Source organism: Chroicocephalus ridibundus, chromosome Z (genome assembly GCF_963924245.1).
Source record: "Chroicocephalus ridibundus chromosome Z, bChrRid1.1, whole genome shotgun sequence".
NCBI classification, from domain to species: domain Eukaryota; kingdom Metazoa; phylum Chordata; class Aves; order Charadriiformes; family Laridae; genus Chroicocephalus; species Chroicocephalus ridibundus.
The window spans coordinates 77,724,313-77,751,223 of record NC_086316.1 but is presented as its reverse complement, the minus strand read 5'-3'; the positions used below and the strand labels follow the sequence as shown (position 1 = coordinate 77,751,223).

The following is a 26,911-nucleotide window of genomic DNA, read 5'->3' as shown; positions in this document are numbered from 1 at the left end:
GGCTTTCATATCCCTCCTGAAATATGGTAAGCATCTCTTTATTTTGTTCCAGAAGATAGAAAACTCTTTGTGGGCATGCTCAATAAGCAGCAGTCAGAGGACGACGTGCGCAGGCTATTCGAGGCATTTGGCAACATTGAGGAGTGCACGATCCTTCGGGGACCCGATGGCAACAGCAAAGGTAAGGCGATGGCTTGCGGCACACCCTGGCTTTACTGTCAAGTTAGACCTGTTCTCAGCGTATATATCATTTTCTGGTGTCACGAAGTCACTAAACAGCCTCCAGGACAGCATCTCTTACATTAGGAAGGGTCACATTCGCTACGGGAGGCCGTTTCTTTGCTGGTGATGTCTGTCTGCTTGTGCATGAGAGGAAAAGATGATTGCACTTACAAACAGATGCCCCGTGACAAGCTATGTCTTATCACGTGCAAACTGATGCCTATTGCTGTTTGCTTGCAAGGCAGATCCTCCCCTCTGAACCCAGCACCTTACTTTTGCCCAAGATGTGCTCTCCCCACCCTGTTGAACAGGTCAATTCTTTCTTTAACCAAAGCCAAGGTTGCTACTTTACATCTTGACTCCCTGGCTTATTTCTCACTCACTAGCCCCAGGTCTTCCCTTTCTTCAGTTGGTCATTGCATAGGTACGCATCAACCAGTGGTCATAATTGCAATGGTACAGGTGCTGATTTAAATATTACACTCAGTAGACATGTACTGTTTGAAACGTGCAAATGTTTCATTAGAAAACTAGGTGCCTTACCTCCTCCTGCCACTTTTTGGCATTACTTGTTACCTGGCTAGCATAAAGGATCATGTCCTACAGCCCAGGTGTAAGAATGAGGCTTCTCTCTTGAATGTGAGGGTAATTTTTTTTCCCATCACTCTCTAGACAAAGTAACTTCAATTTGAATAGGAAGCCCTCTTCTCTTGACAGTATAATGTGTCCATTAAATATTGATCTGCGTATAATATATCATAAACTGTGCTGGAATGTGCAGCACTAAGGAAGAGACCAGTCTTGCTGACACAGTTCATATCTCACTGGATATTTTGACATGTGACAACATCAACCAGCATATTTTTGCAACAGGGAGGCAAAAAGTCCAAATCACAGTGATACACTGGAGAAAGATACTGCTAGTCCATAAAATCACTGGCGGCCAAAATAGACTTCACACCAGCATTATAGGGCAGCTGTTTGATGTAAGTCAGCAAAGCTCAGCCTTCCTGATATAAATGGCTAAGAATCCACTGTGGGCACCTTTCTTCAGTTGTATGGCTACTTTAGTTTCATGACACCCAAAGACAGGGGCTGCCCCACTGGAAAGTGGTAGGCTAGGTTGGCCCAGAAAAGGTCTAGCCGTCACAACGGTAGGCGGTCAAGCACACCATTCACTGAACAAATCAGTAAATTGGGGAAAAGCAAAAAAAACGTATATCTGTCTGCCTCCACCTGGAATTGTATGGAACAAAATCTAATGACAAAGGAGTTAAACAGGGTAATAATAAATGCAATAATGCCTGAGATCTGTAAGAAACAGGTTCCAAAGGAGATCCAACCCACAGACTTGTATTCGTACTTGCTCTATCTTTTTTTTCTTTTTTTTGTTAAACAATTTCATTTTAAGTCTGAGTCTGAGTGGCAGCTCCATATTGCTAACCAGTTTAATTATTAGTGCTAGCGAGCTGCAGTCTCAGGCTTGCATTTCACTGAGCTGTTCGGGATCAATACTGAGCCTTGACAGAGTTAATATTACCAGCTTCCATTTGCTGGTGCTATTTACTGAGAATGTGAAGCTCCTAATTTACACACACACAGTTACATACACGCACACATGCACACAGAGCAGTCAATCCAACAGAAAACTTAAGGCTAGTGCCCTTATCTTAGGAGACAGTCAGGCAAGCCACAACTCCCACAAAGTTATTCCCAGTCTGTAATGTCTTCCATCTGCTAGAAACCAATATGTGACACACAATTTTTGTGAGTTATTTATTTTGGGTAAAACCCATAAGGCTTAAATTCCACCTAAATTGAGATTTAAGCAGATTGTCTAAGTGCCAGATAGCAATCAGATCTCATAGACTTCAACCCTACCCAACCCATTACATGAAGGCCGACCAGGCATCTCTGCAGTGAGTCTCTAAGTCCTCCAGGTACCTCAATGCAAGCAATGCTCTCAGAAGGTGGGTCCCAGCTTCCCGCTTTAAAGCCACCACAGTCCAGTCACAGCCAGAAAGCTGCTTGAACCTTGCCTGAAGGCACAGGTGATGCCCTGAGCCATGAGGTATGCCCTTCATAGGGCTGCAGAAATGCCTCCTGCATGAGTCAGTCAGGGGTAGGCATGGTGGCTGGAGCACACAACCAGGTAGCAGAAGAGCTGAGACTGAGGCATTTCTCTGCCTGAAGGGGAATAAAGAGCTTGTCTCTCCTGGGAAAGGTGGGAGAGGGAGTCTTCCTGCACCCCTCCGGGTAAAGCTCACCAGTGTGCATCCAGCAGCGCAGAAGTCCTCAGGTGAGGAAGCTGAAGTGGACTCATTTCAGCAAGCCAGCAGGACCCACAGGGTCTGCACAGCTGCTCTCTGGACAGCCTTGTTTCTTTTGTTTTGTTTTTTTTTTTCCCTCTTTTTTTTTTTTTACTCCATTCAGCAGTTGTCTACTTCAGTAACGCAGAAAGCAAAGATTTCCCACAGTACCAGAAGTTCCACAAGAGGAGTCTTAACACTCTTTGCAATTATAACCTTAGGCCCTGACTCTGCAGTCTTGTCCAAGCTGACAAGAGAGAGCAGCCCTTTCAGCTCTATAGTCTGGAAGTAAGGAAGGAAAGAAACATTTGAGCACATGTATCTCCCTGTTCAGCACAGGTTATATATCTCTGTTTGTCAAAGTCCCTTCAAACTCCAGATCTCCTGTCAAAGAGACACCATTGTTCCGAGGCAGGCGGCGTGACTCACGTCCTCATCTTATGAGGTACTAGAGTCAGTTCTGGTGAAAATGGGAGGGCAGATTATGTGCACTTCTGATGTTGTGTACAGAAGCCATCCCATTGAACACACAAAAAAACCAGACAAAATGTTGGGATCTCTGCTATTGCCTTGACACCATACACGAGTGAAAACTGAGTTTTCACTTGCCCTGCTACCTCAAAACCGACTGGAAGCAGTAGGAGGGATCCCATTAGCATCTTAGGCATTAAACAAGGTAAATGTCTGATGCTCCCTTCATTCTCACCTTTATCCAGCTCCACTGGTCCATCAGGTTCCTCAGCACAGGGGTGAATTTCACCTGAAGAGAGTGAAGCCTTCAACATGACAGCAACGCTGCAGCCAAAAATCCCGCTTTAAATGCAATGGGTGACTGGAGCTGGAAAGCTTTTGTATATTTGCTAATCAGCATCTTCTTTTTAGAGGCAGAAAGTACAAAAGAATCTCTGCAAATAATTAAACACCCTAATTCTGGATTATCTCTGATTAATGAAGAGGAAGGCGCAGTATCTCAGGAGCCCGGGAATGCTGGGCTGCGATTATGTCATAATTGATCCCTATTGTTTCCAGCTAAAGTTTATCTATCTCATTTTCTCATGATTGTCTCCTCTCAGCTCCTTATAAATTAGATCCAACTATTAGCAACAATCATTGTGCTTTCCCTGAAACGCAGTCTGAGCACAGTGCTGAGGGAGTGAAGGGCTCCTAACTATGAGCTAATTTCATATGTGTGCACCATTTTTAGAAGGGGCTATCACTGCTTTCTTCAATCTCACTTCTATCAGCCCGCAGTGATGATTTTGGGGACCTTTGGGGCTCGTTCTTCTAGTTTGCAAGTGGGGTGTTCTAGCACTACACTTTTTTCACCCTGCACTGTATGGATCCATAAGGGTGTGTGGACCTTCTAAAGAGGCTGCACAGGCAACAGAGGAGAGCTGCCCCATTGTCAGGACGGACATCCCCTGCGCAGTGATCTGCACCCCTTCAGGGAAACAACTAGGGCTCTGAAAATTGATTAAAATCTCAAAAGTCTTTGGTAGTAATAGAAGAGGATGGAAGCCAGAACTTCTCAGATCTCTCCCAATCTGTTCCAAAAACCGCCTTAGCATATGGAAATTACTCTTCCCTTCTCTCAGTCAGTTTGCTTGTAGCTAAGAGTGTTAGCAATACTTTCCCCCACTGTAGTGGTGCATGTGACCCTTTGAAGTGTTGATCATTTCTGCATTCTAGCACATATTCATAAATGCACCTTTCTGCCCTAAAACCTTATGTAAGAGATCAGTGTGAGATCACTTGCATGGCAATGCAGGCCAGAGAAGCACTGCCTACATTTCTCTAATGTCCAGAGAAGAACACCTGTACAGGCAGTGGCTCTGTAGATATGAAAGACCAAGATTTAAATTTTGGTGATGTTAAGATGTCAGTCATCACACGCGGATCTCTTCCACTACTGCTTCTTCATCAGAAGCTCTCTCATGCTTTGTCAGATTAAAGCTGCTTGGAGTCAAGACACGCTCTGAGCAGTCTGTCATGGAGCTCTACCAGACAGTGATAGGATAAGGTACCTTGTGGATTTGGAGTAATCTGAATGCTTTCTGTACAGCTGTCCTGTAGTTGCCTGTAACAAGTACATGCAGCTTTCTGATAACTGTTACGCAACTCTTTACTCTTTCTCATAACACCAGAGGGAGGAGCATTCATCATTAAGTCCAATACAAATAAAAGGAAATTCGTTTTCACACTATAAACAGTAAAGCTGTGCAGCACTCTGCCATGAGAAACTGTGGAGGTCAAAACATAAGCGTCTTCAAAACATACTTGCTAAGATTGGGTCTGTCAAAGCCCGTTATAAGCAGTGTGGGGATTCTGCATGCGGCTTTGTCCTAAGAGGTCCTCAGGCTGCTGATGACTGGAGTTTGGGAAGGAATAATCAGAAGCATGTTTGCTTGTTATACTTTCTTCACAAGCACCCTTATTGGTCAGTTCTGAGGACAGGATACTCAGCTAGATGGACTTTCGTGGTAGCCATGCAACCTTTCTTATCTTTCTTCTTTTTCCTCTTCCAGGGTGTGCATTTGTGAAATACTCTTCTCATGCAGAGGCCCAAGCAGCCATCAATGCCTTGCATGGCAGCCAGACAATGCCGGTGAGTAGCCCTGTAACACGCGCAAGTGAGGATCAGTCCAGCCTTTGCTGCCCTGTGGCTTGATTGAGGAGGAGGGATGATTTATCTATGCTCTGCAACTCATCTTCCAGGAAGGATGGACAACAGCTCAGGCATGCTGGGCCTTGGGTGTGCTTAGCTCATCAGGATGACACTGCCATTTCACACGGGCACAGAACGCCAAGGGGTGCTGTGTTCTGTCACCAGCAGTTTTAATGACATGGAAAAAAGACATATGGTTCACAGACGCCAAAAACATTGGGTCATACTCACCATGAGTGTAACCTTTCAAGTTTCAGAAGGATTAATCTAGTAGGAACTTCTGTCTAAGGGCTTCTTTGGTTTCCTTACACAAAAAGTCCCTGCCTCTAGGTGGAGGATAAAGAACTTTTTGCCAGCACTCAGCAGAGAGCAGCATGTTCACGTGATAGCACTAGAAGGTAGAGACAAATCACACAGTGATGGGCATTGTTCACTACTAGTACAAAAGTGCTTACTTAGGCATAAATGTGGTGCCCTACATCCAACTTTTGAAAGACAGTCAGACCAACTACTGAATCTTCTACAAAACATTTGAGGGCTCATTCCGTTTGGACAAATATCTAGTAATATGGGGTTTTGAGCCTCATAGTTCAGGGAAGCAGAAATGGAAATGTATTTTCTATGCAAAATTATATTTGTACACCATCACACGGGCACAGAGGAATGTAAGGCGTTCCACTGTCACCAAGGAAAGACGATCTGGTCCAACATGTTTTGGTTTATTATAATAGTACGTTATTTTTGTTACTAATTATTCACAGTGTAAATCATGAAAGGCTAAGAAGCATGCTGACAACTTGGAAAGGATACAGGAAAGCTCAATAAAGGATATTTAAGAATGTAAAGTCTTCCTTTCAGTAAGAGACTCTAATGTAAATTCATTAATTTATCCAAATAAGTTTAAAGTCGGCTTGGCAGATTGTCTCTAGGTCTTTGCAGAGACGAAAATGGAAAATTCTTTAGAGGGGAAAAGGTTTCTAAAAGTAGCAAATCATCAAGATCTCATTTTTTGGAACCCCATCTTTCACAAATCAGGTTAAAAATAGTACATGTTTACCAGTGACGCTATTGAAAAAAATCTCCTTACAGATGGGGGTCTCAATTATTTTAAGTATTACAATACTTCTAGGAGTCTCTTCCTAAAAGATTCCTTCTAAGAAAACCAGATGCTGGGCTTGATGCTGACATCCAATAGTAAAATATTATGGGCACTTTTCCTGAGACAGGTCAAAGAGGTACTTTTAATTACTTTCTTTCAAACCTTGATGCGAAGTGGTAATATGTGTAAACTGAATGGCAGGAATTGCCATTCCACAGGGTGTGGTAGCACAAAAAGGTGTCATAAAAAGTCCGTTCCTGTCCCACAAAGCTTGCAAACTCAGGTGACAGAGGTGAGAGGAAGATGGGAGAGACAAAACCCAAGAAGAATTGAAGATTTTATCTGGATCTAGTGTACCCAAATTATCCTTGTCCTTCCTATTTTCAGCACACTTTCAATAAGAAAAGATGCTCATCTCTTGACCACATGGGAGCAAATTTCAGTTCCATCCTGCTGACATCAGCTGAACTTAAGATGTGCAAAACAATGAAGAATTTGGACATTTCAATCAGTCAGGTTTTTATGGGACCATTTTTTCTGTTGATTTGTTTGTCTCAAATACGTGTTCTAGAAATGTTCTTGAAACAGCATCTAAAAAGCATCACAATTTAGCCCTTACTAGATGCATGTCCTAGATTCACAATTAAGTTTCTGTGGTCTGATGAGTTTCCTTGAAATGGATGAACATCAGCAGCAGTCCATGTACTTACTCTTGGTTCACAGGAAAAGCAAGTAGAAAATTATAAATTTCACCCTCTTCATTATAAGCCAAGTTATGTGGCGATGCCTTGTATCTCCCATACAAGCAGGCACACGGGCAGTTACCATGGCTCAGCAGACTAGTGAGGATGTGTCGAGTGACTCCCACTTGGGGGAGTCAAGACATGGGACACACGCTGTTTTTCCCACAGGGCCTCAAAATGCTTGAGGCGCGTTGCATGCGATGGGCCAAATCCTGCGAGCGATCTCTGTTCCCATTCTCATTCTCATGGTGCGTCAGGGTGCGTAGCTTCTTTCAGGGCTTGGATGTTCACAGCGAAATGCAGCCACCTGGTGGTGAGATGGCGATGTAGCCCTCGTCCTTGGAAAGGAGGCGTGCATTGCTGCCATCTTCCTTCAGACCCCCCCCTCCCATTTCTCTCACCATTAGGACCGGCCTCATTTGTCCGGCTGCGATGCCAGCTCAAAGTTGTTCCTGTGGTTCAGCCAATTTAAACGTCTCTTGCCTTGTCCTCGTGTACTACCAACGGGGCATCCATCATCATTCTTGTCAGGTCTCGAGCCGTTCGTTCCTGCGGCAGGCTCCTGTTTCTCCACAGCTGTCAGGATTATTGCTCTACTGTGACTTCCTGTTCACACAACATATGTTGCCTAATAGTTTCAAAAGGCAACTTTCTTTTATGAAAGTTTTTTTCCTTTTTTTTTTTAATTTTTTTATTAACCTTTCCTTGGACAGGTGCCTGACCGCCGTCCGTCACAAGACCACTTCTCTATGCAAGGCACTTGTTTCTCCTAAGGTCTACAACTTTCCAATTTTCACACAATCAATTGCTTTGAGAAATAACTTTCCCAAAATCCCCTACTTTTGAGCAGGCCGAAAGTGCCTTCTAGCTGCCAAGAGAGTTTTTTTGGCTCTTTTAAAATCATATTTCTTATCAACTCATCAGCTTTACCATTGTGAGTTACTTGACCTCCATGTCCTCCTTTATGAGGGATCATAATTTTCATCTATTTATAACAATTATATGCCCTGTACCTTCTGCTTTCGTTACCCTGTCCACTCCTGCGTCTCTTCCCCATCCATATGGGCACATAAACAAGTCTCTTCTCTCAATTCTCTTCTCTTCTTCATCCAAGCCTTGTCCCTAGCAGCCTTATCCACCAACACAAATTCAGCTACTATTTCTATAGTGACAGCTTGCAGATCTCACTTCTCTACTGCGGGACTGACTCCTGTATAAACTAAAATCTTGGCCTGTCTTTCCAGCATCTCCTAGTGGATGTCTAGCTGTCAGATCAAGCTCAATATGTATAAAACAGAGCTCTTGAACTTCTCCTCCCGAATCCTGTCTCCTCTATCCTCCGCCTCCATTCCCAATCACTGCGGACATTATCATCGTGCCCGTCAGTCATGCTCCTACCTAGGCGTCATCTTCAGCTTGGTTTTCTCCTTCTCTCTGTTTCTCCGTCTCCGGGCCAAATGTCAAAGGGTAGTTCTGCACAACACATCTAACACATTTAAGGTACGGCCTTGTCCATCCACCCACATGGAATAAACTCTCCTCCACACTTCATCACGCGTACCTAAATCGCAGCAGCTTTTATCCTACTCAGAAAGTACACAGGGTTAAAAACTACGCTACTGTTGCATCTTTTTCACTGCCTCACCCACTGTGGCACCTCAGAATTTCTTTTGTTATGAATTAGTTCCTGGAAGGGGTAAAACAGTACTGTTTTCTACATTTTCTTCATAAAGATGAGAAGAAGTGAAGAGTGTGATTCATTTCATTTAGCTTTAACAGCCTAAAAGTTTGTAATCTATTTTAAATACCGTCTAGGATTCCTGGAGAAAGGAAAGAGAGAGAGAGATATTTCTATAGATTTGTGCATTCTCCTCTTTATCTGTCTGTGCTATGATGGGCTAAATCACCTTCTGGACATCCTGTCCTTTTCATTAATTATAATGGAGATCTCCATAACGGCCTTAGACTGAATACCTGAGGTGAGACTCGTCTCACCTAATTTGAGACATCCAGAAGCTAAGGAGCTATGTCTGAGGTTGCCATTTAAGTGTTTGTCATCTAAGTTTCTATTGTAATTGATAGAGAGAAACAGATACCTCTGGAGAAATTTTATTTTACAGAAATAGACTTTGAAACCTGTCAAACTAAAACCCAAATATAAGTGTGTTTTTTAACTAATTTTAGGTGTCAGATTCCGATGGTCTCCCAGTTCCAAAATAGTGATTCTTCACCTGAAGTGCAACTTAGAATGGAAAAAGACCCATACTGCTTAAAAACAAAAGCTAAAAACACTTGCTTCCTGCAGATGTCTCAGAGTCCACAATTGCCTTAGCTCACCAGTGATAGACCCTTGCCACCCCAAAATCCTTCTGCTGCAGTTGTCGCTGCCATGGTAATCTTGCTGGAGATAAAGATATAGGGTGACTCTATACCAGATAATACTAGCCACCTACAAGTCAGGTATTAAAGCTCTTCACTTGGCCTCTTGTCTGATGGTGATTCCTCCCACATAGCTCAGACAAGCAGTCTAAGATTGCCTGACTGAGCCGTGGCGCCATCTGTCTCCCCACTGAGCGTACAAGGAGCTGCCCTGACCATGCGGCTTAGAGTGGACACCTGACTTCATAACCAATGCAAGGGGAGCTGAGTCCTGCTCTGGGTGTTTGCTGACCAATTAAAGCAATTTGGGATTCAGAAATCAGGCGTCCTGCATGAGTCCTCTGACTCCTGATCTGTTGCATGTACTGTGAACTTGCCTAACACGCTAGTTGTCAGCACTACGTTCATCATATATTTAATGAAACTTAAGACCATTAAGACCTCCAGAAACCTGTAAGGTGGCTTCCCCCACCACACAAGTCAGGTCCTCTTTTGTTTTACTGTAGAAGTCTGCATCAGCTTCATGAAACCACAGCATTTCTCCTGCATCCAGGCGATAGCATCCCAAGTCTGTCTACGCCTGGCTGAACATCTTCCGTGAAAATTACTTTTCGGATGGAATCCTTGGTTTTGTGAAAAGAAAGGAAAATGTGAGACTTGGATACAGGCACTGAACAGATGTCTGCCTTACAGAGAAAGATTCAACTTAGTTGAACTTCAAAAAATAAAAAAGTACTGCAGCCCAAAACTTTGTTAACTTGGGGGCTTTCATTTCAACATTTTTCTGTGCATCTCTTAACAACACAAATGACAAAAACAACTTCAAATCTCTGCTCAGGAACCACCTGTGTCAAATTATGCAATTATTGCTCAGTGTTGTTAGGTGACAGACCAATTAGATCTCTAATTGTTGTATTTAATATTTTTTTATTAATCAAGAACATACGAATGACACAACACCTTGAAGAAGATTGACTTTCAACCTCCACCAACCATGTTCTTTAGAAGTCCACTCAAGGCACAAAAATTCCCATCCAAACACCATTAATAGTCAGATGAAGGGATTCTCTTCTTGCCTTATGCAATATACTATCTACCTTAATATACTGTAAGAGATTTTTGCCATTAATTAAGCTGGAGGAATTTTTCATCTCTTTAGTTTACTAAGTGAGAGTGACTTAAATGTGAGATTACCAAAAATTGCCCCAGGAAGCAAACGTCATTTTCAGTTCATCATGTTCAGTGGCCCTCTCTCAAACTCTTGGCAGACGGGGCACCAGTTCCCATCTTCCTAGCTTTGGATGCTCAGGCACCCCATCAAATAAACCAACCCCAGCTCACTTTTATGACTGCTATTATTATTGCTGTGCATTCCTACGGTGCAGTTACGACTTTGCAAAGCGCTGTGAAGTTGCCTTCAGACACAGTCCCATTACAGAAACTGGCCGAGCAGCTGTTCTCACCCCCTGTCAACACAGCAAAGGAATATTTAGGTGAATTAGGGATGGAAGGGAAAGCAGCGAGAGTCTGCAGAAGGAGCTCCGAGCAGGTGGAGGAAAGAAGGAAAATGGGCCTTTGTGGGCATGATGAAGTTGTCGCCCGGGCTCCTTGCTTGCAGAGCGGCGGGGAAGCGTCTGTTATTATGCGTGCACGCTGGCACCAAAGCGCTGAGTCGGCAGAAACTCCCTGAGAGGAGCAGCGTGGTGGCTCCGGTGAGTGGGGGGCCACAATGCCGTAGATCAGCTGAGGTATTTTTAACAATTATTTTGATATAAACAGCTCTGAACTTGAGGAGCTCCATGTAAATGGGAAGCAGTGGGGCTTGTAATTAGATTTGTGTACACTTTCATAAATTGCTGGGAAACATCAAAGCCGTGATAGAAGGCTGTGGTGCACTTTATTTCCTTCTTCTGTTCTTCTGTTAATTGAATGGTTGATGTGTGGATAGGAAGTGTTGGCTTCACGGAGTACTATTTACAGACCCGCTGACAGCTGCACTGTGAAAATTAACAGGAACAGAGCAGCCTCTGTCACAGCTCTTCCCATGAGGGACTTGCTTCAAATTGGATCATTTCTTTCATAGGAGAAACTTTCCTCGTCTCTCCTCCCTTCTTCGCAAATACACGCACACATCCAGCTGCACACTCCCTTCTTCCCTCAGGCTCATGGCAGCCTTTAGCGCTCAGAAGGAGGGTTTGTCATTTCCACAAAGTTGGGGGAGTTTGACTCCAGTTCAAAACTTGTAGCGTATTCCACTTCCAGCAAGACACATCTTCAGGAAGTCAACCAAATCTGTGAGCCGGGTGTGTGGAGCCGCATCTTTGTGTTTGCAGGTCTCGCGTCAACAGGAACATGTTCTTCACCCTCTTAGAAACTCTAGCAGATTTTCTCTTAGACTACTACTGTTGGATATGTGGTTATTGTTGAACTGACATGCAACTGCTGGGTGCTAAGCATCACACAAACCTCTTACAGGAAAGTTCCCACACTCGGCAGCTTACCAACTAAAGGCCAGGGTTGACCTGTCTGAATTTCATGAAAGTGTTGGTCAAAGTATAAAACTTTGGGGTCATCTGTAATCTTATCATCTACACTTCTCTTAGAGTTGATGGAGAGAGACTAGCCCCTCAGAGAGACATCTGTCTGTCTTAAGTAATTGATGGTTTAGAATACATACTCAAAATGGCCGCAATTAGGCCATCCGAATGTCCCTCTAAGGGACAAGACACAAGATATAAGAAAAAGAAGCAACAATACAATGTCTCGGAATTAACTGGTCTTATACACAATTAATCAGTATATTTCACCAGTTCATAGACAAAGTAACAGTAATTCTTGTTCCCAGTCCCAGTAGAGAAGTAATAACCAGTGAATACTTGAGCATCTAAATCTTAATATTTACCTAAACCTGGAACACATAGAATTAAGAAGGTCAAATTTGAAACAATCAGTCGACCACCTCATTTCCCATTGGGGGTCTTCAAAAAATCCAGGTAACATAAAACAGAACCTCAGACAAAGCCGTAATGCAAATAGATAACAATTAAACAGACCATGATTCAGAGTATCAATTAACCAACAAAATTTACTCTCATTTAGATTCCAGCATGGGCTCAAGTCCTCAGTTAATAAAAGCCGTCTTGTGAAAGTCAGTAGAGAGATAGAGAGTCGCTGACCCCCTCAGGCTGTCAGGGTAAATAGGAAATGGGAAAGTCATTAGACTTTAGTTTTACATCAACACAGAAATATAAAGCAGGGTGTTTCAAAGGTTGATAGGAGTCCAGCATCTAAGTGCCCTTCTTGCCTCACAGTTGAATTTGCCCTAAAGTTACTTGCCCAAAGTCACAAAGTCTAGGACAAAGTGGGGTATCATCAATGCAAGTCCATATGCTCAAATTAATGCAGGAGACTGAGGCCTCCTTTTACACTGTTGATTTTGGAGAAGCTGATAGAAGAGGACAGAGATGCCAACTTAGACCAATTTTTTTTCTCTTCACTGTTGATCTTCTGCTCTTTAAAGAACATGCCCTCAATGCCATGTCTTTGTGTAACACACAGACTAACTTGCTTAACTCAGGGCAAGACACAGCACACACATTCCTTCTATTTAAAAATAATAATACAGTAGGAACCCATTTGTAATTCACCAGCAGTAAGCCTGGCCCTCCTTCCAATAATGAATGATTTTTCTGAATATGCTACCCAGACACCATTTATAAAGTCATGTGTTGTCCTTTGGGATGAAAGAAGCAGTGGATGTGTAATACCTAGATGATAATTTGCAGTTATTTCTTCCATCAAAATCCAATGGCTCTTGATAGTTCAGCCTCACTTTCCTTTGAGGAGGGGGTTCTGGCTGGAGGGCGGATAAGGTTCATGGACCATCCCAACCCACTGCTGCAACCAAGACAGCTGATTCTACAACCTTTGGGCCAGCATTTTCCCACTGTTACCATAATTTCCCTTAATTTTTTCTATAAAAAGCAAAATCATGTTCCCTGCCTCCCCCTTGTTCCATAAATGAACTGATAAATCACATGTTTCTGTGTCCCAGAACAGAAATCCAGTCAGCCCAGCTGCTTTACAGGGGGTATGAATGATGCTGGCACCAAAGGTGGCCTTTACTTCTCTAGTCACATCTCCCTGCCCAGGCAGGCATCTGGCAGGACAATGAAGAGACCCACAGGATGTGGCAGACTTCATTTGCCATCTTCCCCAGGCTTCTTTGCTCCGTCTGAACAGCAGCATTCATTGCCTCCAAATGGGATAAGAGGGATAACTACTCATGAGCTGTATGGCCTCACTCTAGACAAAAGGATTTAATTGGTACCATAACATCTCTTTACAGGTGCAGGGGGAGTTGGGAACCAAACCAACAGCCATGGATTTAGCCAGGGGAAAGCAGGAGTGGGACCATGCCACCACTGAGTGTTGCCCAAGTCCTGGCACTGGCAGCAGCCCCTGTAAGGCTTGCTACAGTCAACAGTTGCCTCATCTGGATGAGATTAGGACCTGAAGGGGCTAAAATAATTCATAAATGCTAACCTTTCTGGGATATCAGAGACATTGATAAGCCTCCAGTCCGGGAGGCATAAAATGCTCCCTGCCTGGCAGGGGTGTTCCCAGCCTGGGGGCTGGAGGGAGTTCCACCAGGCACCATCAACCTCCTCTAATAAAGATGTGCTCTTCCTACCATGGAGAGGAATGAAGTTGTCAGTATTAGGTCTTTACCTCCCTGCTTGCTTTGGGGGTGTTTCTTTCTTCCCCCTTCTTCCCTTCCTCTTTCTTTTGCTCCAAACTTCATTTACATCAGTGGGAGCTTCCCTTTGATTTAAGTGGGCTCTGAATAAAGGTTAAATCACTGGATGCTTCTGCTTGTTTCCCTTCCAAGTCCCGCTCAGGTGTGCTCCTGCTCAGTCCCACTGGATTGATAACACACATTCTTGTAAGGAGAACAGAAAGACCTTAGTAATTGGTAGATTGCTATCCCTATCCAAAACATAGCCAGCGTTAAGTGGTTCAGTAGCTATTACCCAAATGTGTTTTGCGAAGATCAAAATGAATTTTTAAAGGGCAAAGATGTATTTAGACCAAAACTAGAACTTTCAGATAAGACCCTCAATTGAAGTCCACACAAATGCAAAGCATCCTACCAAACACCAATGACTTTGGCTCGGATGTTCCCTGGCAAGTAAAGTCAGGTAGGGGAATGTGCTTGACTTCCCATCCCAAAGGTCTATGTGGTACTCACAGGAATAGCGGTTGTCAGGTGTCACACACCAGTAAGGAGACACATTTCAGTCTCGGTGGAGTGGAATGCAGTAAGGGCAGACCCTTTGACATAAACCAACTTCTTGTTCCACCAAAACCAGCAGAGCTTCGCTGAGTTTACACCGTATCACATCTTCGGTTGACCACCTGTTTCACCATGTTAAAGCATGGGCGATACCTCCCTGCAGGCAGAATTATTTATCAATCAATGACCCTGTGGTCTTACATTGCTTGGAGATATTTAGTTTAAATATTCTACAAAAATGCAAATACTTCTTACTATCCCAGTCAAGCAACACGCTTTACACCGTGATAGCCTTGAGTCGTACAGCATGACAGTGATCTGGGATGTTTAATCATGTGCAGCACGTTTGCAACTCAGTGCTGCTGAAATCTTCTTTTATGCCACATGCACAGTTGAACCAGTTTGCCAGCCCTTCCTCAACATCTGTTTCTTTCCAAGTCATTTTAGCCTGTTCACATCCTCATCCTGAACTGCCAAGGAAGAGTGGAGCTCATGTGAACGTAGTCACAAAGCATCAGGGGCTCCATACCTGGTTGTGATGCTGCCTTGCTGTGACAAAAGACAATTCACTTTATGGCTCTGGAATTATTCCACTTCTCTTATTTTCATCCTTGCCTATTTAGACTGAAGGACAGACCATTCAGTAACTAGCTTTCATGGGACTCTGTGCTGCAGTTACCAATAGCAATAAAAATTCATTAAAAAATTATGGCAAGTCAGCATACGTTGCTGTAAGAATATTTTCAGGGAAAGTATATTTTTAGTAAATACAGAACTAAATATACCTTATCTTCCAAACCATGTTACTCTTATTGGGAATGGGAAATCTGTAACATTTTCTTTTGAATTCTGGATTTTAAGTTTTTCTTCAAACAGACAAAAAAGAATTATTTATTGCTTTCATATTCCTAAATAGCAGGTTAGAATTTCCAGTCTACCAGTATAACAACATTTTCCACTTCATAATGCATTAAGGAAGGCAAATGATTCTGTGAGGACTTTTATCATCCATAGACTGAGCTAAAAAACGCAGAGCTGCTTGAAGAACTCTGCTTTGAAGTTTAGGTTGTTTGGATATCTGGCTTTGATTTGAGGGGCATACTAATAGCCGGGTTATACAGTGAAGTCTTTCTAATTAGAATTGGGTACAGTGCCACCAGGAGTCAATGACTCTGTTGCCCTGCGGAAAGCAATAACTTTAGCTCAGAGAGACACCTGCTAAGTGTTGTATGGGCGAGTAAAACCTAAATCAAGCTTCCACTCCAAATAAATTACAGCTCCGGAGACCTGTGAAGGGAAGTTCCTGCAGCAACTCTCTCTGCTTAGACATTGCATGAAGAATCTCCTCTACCGAGGGAGCAGCATTATCAAAGGGTCTGTCACTCCAGCCCTGGATGAATGCCTCCTTTCCCCGCTCCGTCTCTGTCACTCTCGTCTCAAGTGTGTCTAAACCAGCTCTCAGGACTGTGCAGTGGAAATCGCTCCTAGTGACTGCCATCCTACTCATCTTGCAGATGAGACATGAAATTGAAGCCCTGAGTACAGAATAACACGGCATATTTCACAAGAGGGTAGGGATGTTAGTCCTGGTCTTCTCGCCATCTTACAGCATGGGTAATTACATTTCTACCTAGCTAAAATTCCTTCTGCTCTACAGTTTTCATTGGACACGAGTTTCTTTCTTGCATGTCTAAAATCCCACGTTGGGGTCAAACCCCCACGGGCTAATTCAGCATCCCTATTTTCAGTAGAGCTACACATTTAAAGAAAAGCATTTAAAAAAAATCCACCTGGTTTTGCTTTCAAAGTTAGGAGGTATCATACCATTACCTGATCTGACAGACCCCAAAGCAAATAAATCCTCCTTTGGCTTTCAGGCCTTAATTTCAAGGATCCTTGCGTGGAAATACTACCCTGAATGGTTTGCGGAAGATAAGCATTCTCCCTGCTCCACATTGCAGTTGCAAAGGGAGTGCTAAGGCAAAACTTCCAACACGAGCAATCCTATTCGCATGGTGACGTTGAGAAAGGTGGTCTGATTGCACAAATGAGAAGTATACAGTAGCACCTATTCATTTAAGTATCTTGGATGGTATGCATGGCTGACATTTTTGGAAGGTGCTTAATAGGATCTGCACATTCAGATCTCTTACAGTCAAGAGCATTAGTCACTGGAACTTTAATGTAACAAGCCTTTTTTTAAATATCTTTGTCCCAGAACTTCTGACTGGCTCCCTGTGAGCCAACCAAGATGTAAAAGTCCACCTGTATGATAGTAATACCCTTGCAGTAAAGTACTTAGCTGGATGCTTACCTCCAATGGGACATTCACTAAGCTTAAAGTGAAACACAATGTAATGGCTTTGGCAAACTAGGTCCAAATTCACCACATTTTCAAGAAAAAGATGTCTAACTGTCTGTAGAGATCGGTAAACTACTGAGTTAGAGGAGACTTATAAGGTTGAAAGGAAAAGAAAATTCAGGCATATATTCTGCAAGGAAACATCTTCACAAAACTTTTCTTACGAATGTTGTTCTAGGGAGAAGCAGCTTTTCCTGATGCCGTGCAGTATTATTTGGTCTTCTGAAAAGCTTTTGCTTAATTTGTGTGTACACTCCATTTGGAAGGCCATAACTAATGGGAAAAAATCCCGACAACCAGTCAAAAAATTTCTTTTCCTTCGCCTTTAAATGAAATATCAATGAATGGATATTTTATTTTTAGTTGAATATGAAATTTCACAAGTGACCTGTCAAGCTCCTGTTTTCAAGAATGACTTTATTTCACACGTCAAGACAGGCTGGGAAATTAGTTTTTCCCACAGAGGACTCTGATTAGGGATTACAAAGTGAGTGTGGCACAGGGTGATTTTTCCTCCATCTTTTCCCTCGCCCCGCCAGCCTAGAGAGCATCTGACTCTGCTGACTAAGGGGAGCAATTCATTATCACACAGGAAGCAAGATAGTCAAGTAGACTTGCTGGCCCAAGAGAGAATAGGGAAAGCATAATAATACTTAGCCCTTATATTATTCTTTTCATCAGTGGATATCAAAGCACTTGAAAAAGGAGGTTGATTTGATGGGAAAGGAGATAAATGCCAATTCCAAGCAGCCTATTGCAGAGGCACCAGCAGGAATGCTCACTTTCATGATACTACCTTTCAACTGTGGATCTGCAAGGTAGAGAAATAAACAGGTCCTTCCCTCGCTAAAAATGCAAAATTAACACAGAGATCTCAAAGTACATTTCAAACATTATTGACTTACCCACTGTAACTCTCCTGGGGGCTGGAGAAATATAAGGTCCAGTCCAACAGCTGGCAAGAGAGAGAGAGATTATGTATTACTAATAAATGACCGAGCAGACAGGACCTATTGCCTTTGTCAGCAGACAACAGCTGATTTACACCACGGTTTAACTGCTTGCGGAAGCAATAAATAGTCCAGATGAAGGGCTCTGCAGCTTTTACCCCATGGAAAACCTGGCCCATTTTAGGGAATGTCTAGTGTTATCCAGTGGATTAGTGGGAGTCACTGGAGTAGAAAGCAGTCTTGTGGTGGTGTAGATGAACAGCACTGTTTGGCTCTGCTAAAAATTTTGCACTGGGTGACCTGATAGAGTTTACTGCCTGATTTCCTTTGGGCCATGTGAAAGGGCTGCACGTGAGGAACCACATACAGAAAGCATCAACCCCAAGGCCAACATTCAATTCAAGAGCAACGCAGCATCTCTACTACCTACCTATCTTTAACTGCTTACATGCGCATCTTGTTCCAGAGCACTCTTAAAAAGCCTTCCTTTTTCTCCTCTTTCTTTGTAACGTGTGCTCTAACTTGCTTCTATTTGCCAATGGCCTTTTTGACCTGCGTATATGATAGTGATGTTCAAAGAGGCCTGAAGTCCTGCTGTGACAGGCAACCTAGAAAAACATCTCACAAGAGGCAGTCTTAGAGCCCATTGGGTCAAACGGCTGCTGTGCAGTCACTACCACTCACATCAGGAGGGAAGAACACTCCAGGGGCAAGAAATTCATGTGGAGGTTACCCAAGTTTTCATGATGCCATCTATGATAATAGCTTGGTTTTCAACACTGTGAGTCATCAGCAATTTCCTGAGGCAGTTCTCTGGCCCTAGGACTTCCAGGGCAAATAGAGACAGAAAGAAAGAGGGAAGGAAGAAGACACCAACTTATTTACTCTTCTCTGTCCAGCTAACTAGAGAAGGTCACATCTTCAAAACCCATTTGTAGAGATGAATACTCATTCACCTCATTCAGTTTCAAAATGCTCCGCGCTGCATTGTGCCCACTGTGCTGCTGCAGCCTCTGCTCTGCAAACCACGACAGCAGCTCTGAACAGCCCAATCTGCTCTGGACCAGTGCCTCTCCCCAATACAGCTGCAAATAGGTTTAAATCATTAGATTCAGGTTACCAAACAGTCTCTTGGATCAGGGTTAATTAAATGAGTGTTGAAATCTAATTAAGGACTGGTCCAGGTGATAATTAGCAGGAAATGTATGCATTAAAATATTCATTTGTCGATGAGCTGCAATTAAGAGTGTGATTTGGGGAAGGATCAATAACTACACCATGTGATTTAAAAAAATGAAAAGTCGCCCAGCCTTGAGCGGAAATGCAGGGGAATTTTGTCTATTTTTTTTTTTCTTCCCCCCCATCTTCCTTTCTGTTTTGCTCTCATAATGAGTTCTGAAGACTGCTCTCCACCCTTGAATAGAACATTCATCCCTTTGTTTTCCTGAAGCACTCCTTTCACCCCCTTGCTCTTCACCACATTGTTTGAGTGGGTTATAGATTTATTAGAGAGAGACTAACAGGTCAAAAAGAAAGATTCTTTGCCAATGAAAATCACTTCCTCTCAGAGCAGGCTGCTAATCCAGGGAACATCGCTCATTGTGTGGCCTTAGAGTTTTGGGTTTTTTTTAAGCAAGTTAATTCTTCAAGTCTTTATTCATAACCAAGGATCCGGAGAAGCTATTGAATATGCATAGCTTGGATTTATATATATGTGCATCCATAGTTATGGTTTACTGTGCTGTTCCCAATTTGCAGCAGAGCAACTCTGCTTTCACCAAGATTATTTTTTTTCTGGTTGCAACTACATCGGGGTGCGTGTAATCCAGTTAATAACACTCCCCTCTGTGTAATCCCAGGCAATCCCACCTCTGCTAGAAAAACAAGGGCCCTGCAACAGCCCAGCTGCTCTGGCACAGAGCTCGTCTTCCTCTGTGGCCGTGGCCAGTGGCCGAGCTGGCATTTTCCCCACTGACTGTATTTCCATCAGCGAATACCAGTGTGTCAAAAGGGAAGCATACCCAGGGAGCGTGATGATTTCGGCTGCTCTTTGTCAGTCTCCTGACAGCTCACCTGCCCATCTCCCCAGGCTCGGTGGCAGCCTGGCTCCCAAGGCAACTGTCTGCCTGCTGTCGGGGATGCTGCCGCATCCCCCCTCCCTGCACCCCTCTTCCCCTCGGGAGACCACGCTGTGGGGAATCAACCAACCCATGAAGTTAGGACGTCCTTGGAGGCAGTCAAAAAAATATCAGTGCCTTGCTTCCCTGGCAGATCTATTCCTTCCCATCTCTGCCTCCTATCAGAAATTTAAGAATCTCAGTTACAGACCTTTCATCTGATTTTGGGGAGGAGAGGGATTTCTTTCATCCCCAAAGGCTCTACATTTTTCACAGGCTTCTGCAGCCAGTTCTGCACCAGTGTTGACTGCAGACATAAGCCAAACACTGTAAAACTCACCCAGAAAATTGCAATATTAAATGTTCATGGAGAGGAAACTCGGGTCCCTCAGGTACTGTTTTTGCTCCCCGAATTTAACAGTGCTGAAGAGATGCTGCTTGGTGATGAGATGTACACCCTGCCCAGCATACTGAATCCTGTATCCAAGGCTGGACAAGGATTTCTCACTGGACATGGTGGTTACAAGAAACAGCAGTGTGAAAGGGTAATCCAGCTCAAGCGTTCTGGCATGGACAGAGCTAACACATTCCATCAAAATAAATCAGTTCACAAATCCCACCACAGTCATCCAACAAAAGCTTCTACATTTTGCTGCACTGAGTCCAGATCTTTGTCCTCTGATGAGGACAACCTACTGGGCCAGAAGATTTTCTATATGTTGAAACAATAAGGCAACAGAGAGAATCATTAATGACAGCCTAGAAGTTTGAATTTTGGAGGAAACTAGGAACTGGGATGCTGGCCTCAGTTGTTCACCCGCAAGGGTCCTTTCCTTCCTTCCTGATGCTCTCAGCCTCTTGCAAAGGTCCAACTCAAAAGGCCTGAGAGGTTACGTGGGAAAAATCAACATCAGGTGGATCCCACACCACCAAATCTGTGTTAGTTGTATGGATTGCATGAGCCAGCGTGCAGCTGGCTAATTCACTTGTGTGTCTTCTTTTGTCTCATGTCCTGCAGGGAGCCTCTTCTAGCCTGGTGGTGAAGTTTGCTGATACAGATAAGGAGCGTACAATGAGACGCATGCAGCAAATGGCAGGACAAATGGGCATGTTCAACCCCATGGCCATCCAGTTTGGAGCGTATGGCGCCTATGCACAGGCAGTAAGTATATATACTGGCTCTACTCATGTTCACGGGAACAGGGGTCACACCTAGAATGGCACAAAGCACATACGCGCAGAACAACAGAGGAGGAACAACTGATTTCTCCATTAAACTGGTTAAACGATGGGAGCAAACTGAGCCACACCATCTGGGACAGGAGAGGACATCTCCTTCAGAGGTGCAATATCTGCTTCTAGCAGTAACCAAACCGTGGTCATGTATGTATCCATGAAAGACATTTCCTATGGGGTCTAAGCCATTGCTGTGAAATCCAAACACAGCTAGCATTAGAGTTTTGGATAAAATAGGCCTTGAATTCAGCTCATGTTAATTCTCTGTCCCTTGTCAGTATCACTGGGTGCTATAAAATGTTTGTGAAGGCACAAATACCTTTCCGGTCCTCTGCTAGAGACCACACAGACTGGGTTGAACGGGGTAGATGGCTCTCTGCTCCATTTGGCCAGGCCCCTGCTGCCCCATGCATCACCAGGGGTGTCTTCGGGGTGGTCACTGGATAAAATGGCAGCTTTTAACAGGAATGCTTTTAGATTCACGGAAGCATGCTCGATAATACTAAAATGGTCGAGCAGACATATGCAGATGTACAATTCCGGCTCCCCAAAACAGTGTGATTTAAGTACACTGGGAAAACACATCTGCTATGTAAAGCAGTGTTGCACTGTCTAATTTCAGTTATCCCACTTACATATCTAACGCAGACCCTGGGCCCCTGAGAAAATGTGACTGTGCAGGGAGCTGGGCTCCTGACAAAGCCCTGAAATGGATGCCTCTGGCATAACTACCTTTCCTTAGGCTACAGTTAACAAGGACCTGCAAGACAAGATCAGGTTCAGGTTACTCAGTCTCTGCCAGATACTTCAGAGGGAGGTAGAGGTGATCCCTGCAGCAGGCAGGGACAATACTGCCAGGTGACTTTGGCTGCCTTCTCTGGAGCAGATGAAACAGGAGTATTTGCAGGCAGTGACAGTGCATTGAGGTGCTTCATCCCTTTGGTGGTAAAATGTGGCCCTCTTGCACTCTGTGCTGGATTTACGTGCAGGAGGGAAGTACCATTAATCACATTTTCCAGAGTAACGTCATCTGAATGAGAGAGACCAAATGACTTGCCCTGAGTAATACAGGGCCAACTCAGAATCACATTCCAGTGTGCCCGTACTGCCTCCAGCACACTGACCGCAAGGCTGTTCTTTCTTCCCTGCCTATTTCCTTCTCATACATAGACAACACAGACTCCCCATCACATCCACATGAGTTTTTTTTTTAACTTGAGGGCCTAGAAATTTCTGTCCTCCACCGAGCGTCATATGCTTCACTGGACACTTGGTACAACACAACCTGCCCTTTACATGAGCCATGTAAAGTCAATATGTACCCCCTGGTGCTATTCTGAATTTTTTAATTCTCTTTCCACTAGACAAATTCCCTTTTGCCTTCCACTTTTCCCTATTCATTTTTATTCCCAATCAAAGAGAATCTTTGCCTCGTCCTTTGCTCCCCTCCTCACACAACAGAAGACCTGTCCCCTCCCCAGCCTGGCTGTGTTTAGCTGTCGTCCCGGCTGGGGAAGGCTGCAGGAAGGGGAAGAGACAGTAAATCACAACCGAGCCCAGGCCAGTGGCCAGCAGCCTGGCAGGGGGATGTAACATCTGTGACCCATGTACCAGAGGAACTAACAGGAGGCAACCCGTGGGCAGCTGGGGACAAACATCTGCAGAGGTTTTCAGGCAGGAGAATGTGGCTCTGGAGTCATGCTACAGGCATTGATCAGGCAGCTGGAGAGGTGGTAAAGACACCACTTGCCTGATGCTTTGGACCGAAAACTCTTCTTGCATCATTTCTAATCTAGAGCAATTCTAATTGCCATGATAATAGAGTCATCCCAGGTTTATACTGACGCAAAAGAGGATGAGGTCTGTACTTTTACATCACAGAAGTTCCCTCCGCCTATTTCTCACCAGCTTATACAGAACATTGTGACAGTAGGTGCTTGAGTGAGGATTTATCTCTGAAGAAAGAGTGAAAACAATTCCTGGGTCTGCTGCCGCTCCACTTGAAACTAATGAATATTTTTCCTATTGATTTCTGAGAAAGCAGAATTGGACCCATCCTCTTTTTTTTCCTGGTAAATATGCTAATAAGGGGGAAAGAATAAGTTTCACATCTTGACCCATTGGATATGACAGGCTGGTGACACCAATTACCCTGGGGACTTCAGAGCTGTCTAAACGATGGGATCACATTTCCATGTGGCGCCTGTACACCCAGAGTGTGCTCAGATGCTGTCTCTCAATCAGCCTCCCTATCTGTGTCTCTTCCTATCTGCTTCATCTCACAGTCTCACACAAAAGGGAAGGAAGGGAGCGCCGAGGCTCTGTGACGTTCCCTCGGTCCCGATTAATCCACCTTGGAGTGCTGGCTCTCAGATATCAGGGTGATTGGCACCTCGCAAATGCCAGCGGGAGATGGAGAGATCGATAGCGGGGAGAGGGAAAGGGGGAGCAGTTTTACTCAGCCCGAACTGAAGTTGAAGAGCTAAGGCAAGTCAAGAGGAGGGAAGCTGAAACAGTGAAAACGCAAGAGTAGTTACAGCTGATGCCACTGCCACCAGCAACTCGTGTGACCTTGGGTGAATTGTTTGACCCCCTGGTCTCATTTGCCAATGTATAAATAAAGCTGATGATCAGACTTATTTATTTTCCCTTCTCCCTCAGGGACACATCCGTCTCTGGTGCTTTCTCTCCATGGGTTTTCACACAGGGGTATGATGATAACACAAGTTTAAGAGCTGCCTCGGTGCCTAGTAGTAAGGCCAGGACTAGCATGAGACACTATGCTCTGATTCGTACTCATAATCTGTCCTTCCATCTATCCCACTGCAGTCCTGACTGATGTCTCCATATAAGAGTTCCCAAGCTATCCCATGACAGCTGGTTAATCAATAGTTTCTAATGGTTCGTCCCCGTGGAGGAGGTTGCCAAGGCCCCTAGGCAGCCGTTTCTTGCTGAATCTCCCCTAAAGAGGCAGCACGCACATCACTGGGGCTGCATTACCTCTGGCAAAAAGGTGTCCATGCATCAAGGTGGACAGTGCAGCTGAAACCCACACGATGCAGCTGTTTGAGAGATTAGCGGGCAGCCGTGGATTTGCAAACCCAGCAGCACCCCCAAGGAGAGGCGACGAGGGTCTCAGTCCATCAGTGTTTGACTGATAGCTGTTAGTGTTGCCACCAGGGCTGCTTTGGGCCCCAGCTCCTCTCTAAGTCACCTCCTTTGGAGCCCAGCAAACGGCCATGTCACAGTTCACTCCCTGTTGCCGCTGCTGCCAACCCACTCAACCTCAGCTTAAGCAACTTTAACCTTGATAACAGTGGCAGCCTCTCTCAGCTAAGAAACTAGTCCCTGGATTCAGCAGCCATATGGCCTCAGATACAGACATAAAAAAAAAAATCAGGAAGCAAAAGGGTTTCTCCTCTGTGTGTGGTTTTTGCCTCCCGTCCTCATGTGCCACCTGCAAGCAGACCAGACAAAGCTTGGCACTAACACTGTGTGCTGTTCCAGTGACACAGAAAGTCACATCAGACCTACCTCACCTCTTCTGTATGCAGCTCAAGGCAAGTCAGGTTTCATCCCTAAAGCTCCCAGTGCCCCTATACTAATTTGTTTCAGGTTTTTTGGGTTGTTTCAGCTTTTTTTTTCTTTCCATCGATATCTTCCCATACTCATTTAGCTTCTCCTTTTAGGAGGCAATTATCTATTGTAGTTCACACAGCCATTAGCCCTTTTTGTGGTCAGGCTACTGTGGATCTACATCAGCTGGGTATTGATAGTTGTTTCTGCAGTCTCAGTTAAGGCCAGCTTGAGGTATAGATCTGACCTCAGCCTGGGGAGAAGGAGACTGATGCGGGGTGGCTCCATCTTTGATTTGCTGCCAGTGGAGAACGAACCTGCAAGCACACGCTCCAGCTCAGAGCAGCACAGCCTTAGTCCCTGGTAAGAGATGGGGTGGCCAAGTCCAAAATCATGAGCAGTAAAAACCCAACCAGACCATGAATGGTGGTAGCATAGCCCTGGCCCAAATTAGCAACAGTGGCAGAAGTTCCCGCAGGTCTTCTTTCTATGAAGAAAGTGGCAAATAGTGGCTGTCTCATGTCACTGCTGCCCCACCGTGCACAAAAGGAAATGCGCACAGACCAAATAGGGTTGGGAAGTTGGGAAAATGCAGAAGAGCAAAGCAAGAACAAAGGAAGGAGCCTTGGAAAGTGACAGATACTGTATAAATTATTTAATTTTTAAATTATTTAAAATAAGATCAAAGTCATAAATCAAGTTTGCATAAAAAATAGGGTGGGAGTGTTAGCCACGGTCTCCTGGCCAAATTCCAGCCATGGGACTGATTGCATCCTGCAGCAGGGGACAGGCATAGAGTTAGTGAATAAAAACAGACAGAGGGGGACAGGGGCAACATAGGCACCAGTAACATTTGCTCTCCGGCCTGGAGCAAGTCCTTCCCCAACAGTAAACCCCAGCCCCCTTCACTCTGAAAAAATACAAATGTCTGCAGCTCCTGAACTGCAGGCAAAAACTGCAACAAATGTGGGAACATCCAGCACTGCGTAGCATTCAGTCATCATCATAAGTGGTCACCTTGGGAAGTCAGGGCAGCAGTGACTACCGCGCTGACCATAAAGCCGAGGTACCACCCCCCGCCTCCCTGTCCCAGCTCCTGTGGAGATGAAAGGATATTTCTGCTAAACGATCTGAGGTAGTGCTGAAGGGAAGAATCGGTTCTTCCAATATTTATTCAATTCGTACTGTGAAATTATTTTGGAAAGATACTTTAAAAAATTCAGCTAGCCCTCTGAAATCAGGGAAAATTTACTGAATATAGACTATCTTTTGCATATAATAGTTATTATATTTAAATGACGAAAATGGGACAGTATATTTGGTAAATACTACCTGTTATGCAAAGCACTTGTTCTGATCTGTTCCAGAGGCGTAAGCTATTTTGAAGCCATAATGTTTTCTAGCAGGGCTAATACCATATTTCTGATCATCAGCTCCCTGGTAATTCAGAAATAACAAACACTTAGATTTGGGCTCTATATGCGTATGTTTTTTTAGGTTCTGTGGCTTTTTTCCACAGTTCTCAAGAAGTTAAAGATCCAAACTGTTGTGCGTCAGACTTTTGAAAGACACTAAAATACATGAATCCAGGTGTTGTAGATTTGTTTAGGTTTTTTTAAATCTTAATTAAATTTAAATTTTATTTTCAAAGCAGGAATTTCTGTTTCCAAGAAGACACTAGAAAATGTATGAAGGACCATTCTGATTTTTTTGCAGAATATCTTCTGTTTGAAGGCTTGGGAGATATTTTTGGGTTGATTTCCCAATGGCCAGTTACGTAAAACAGACGTGAATTGGTCAGTTCTGTGATTTTACCAAATATGAGTCCTCTTACAGCTTGGTTGATCACTTTACTTACCTCTTTCCATCACAGGGATACCATGAGGATTAATTAGCTAAGTGTTTGTATAGATCATTAGAGGTGGGAAGCGTGGGATGCTGCTATTACTTTTATTAT

At 44.0% G+C, this 26,911-nt stretch overlaps 1 protein-coding gene across 10 annotated transcripts in view; it reads left to right on the top strand.

Annotated features, from left to right (window-relative positions):
- CELF4 (CUGBP Elav-like family member 4) overlaps nt 1–26,911 on the top strand; it is a 712,910-nt gene that overhangs the window by 608,634 nt on the left and 77,365 nt on the right. For 6 of the 10 annotated variants that reach the window (XR_010069051.1, XM_063319988.1, XM_063319983.1 and 3 more), the window contains exons 4-6: nt 53–181; nt 5,057–5,136; nt 21,161–21,304. Coding sequence is in view for 9 of the 10 variants with exons in the window: in XM_063319988.1 (XP_063176058.1) it covers nt 53–181; nt 5,057–5,136; nt 21,161–21,304 (353 nt within the window). In the remaining variant the exon portion in view is untranslated. The remainder of the gene's footprint in view (nt 1–52; nt 182–5,056; nt 5,137–21,160; nt 21,305–26,911) is intronic. The other 4 variants (XM_063319989.1, XM_063319984.1, XM_063319987.1 and 1 more) reach the window with 1 other exon arrangement.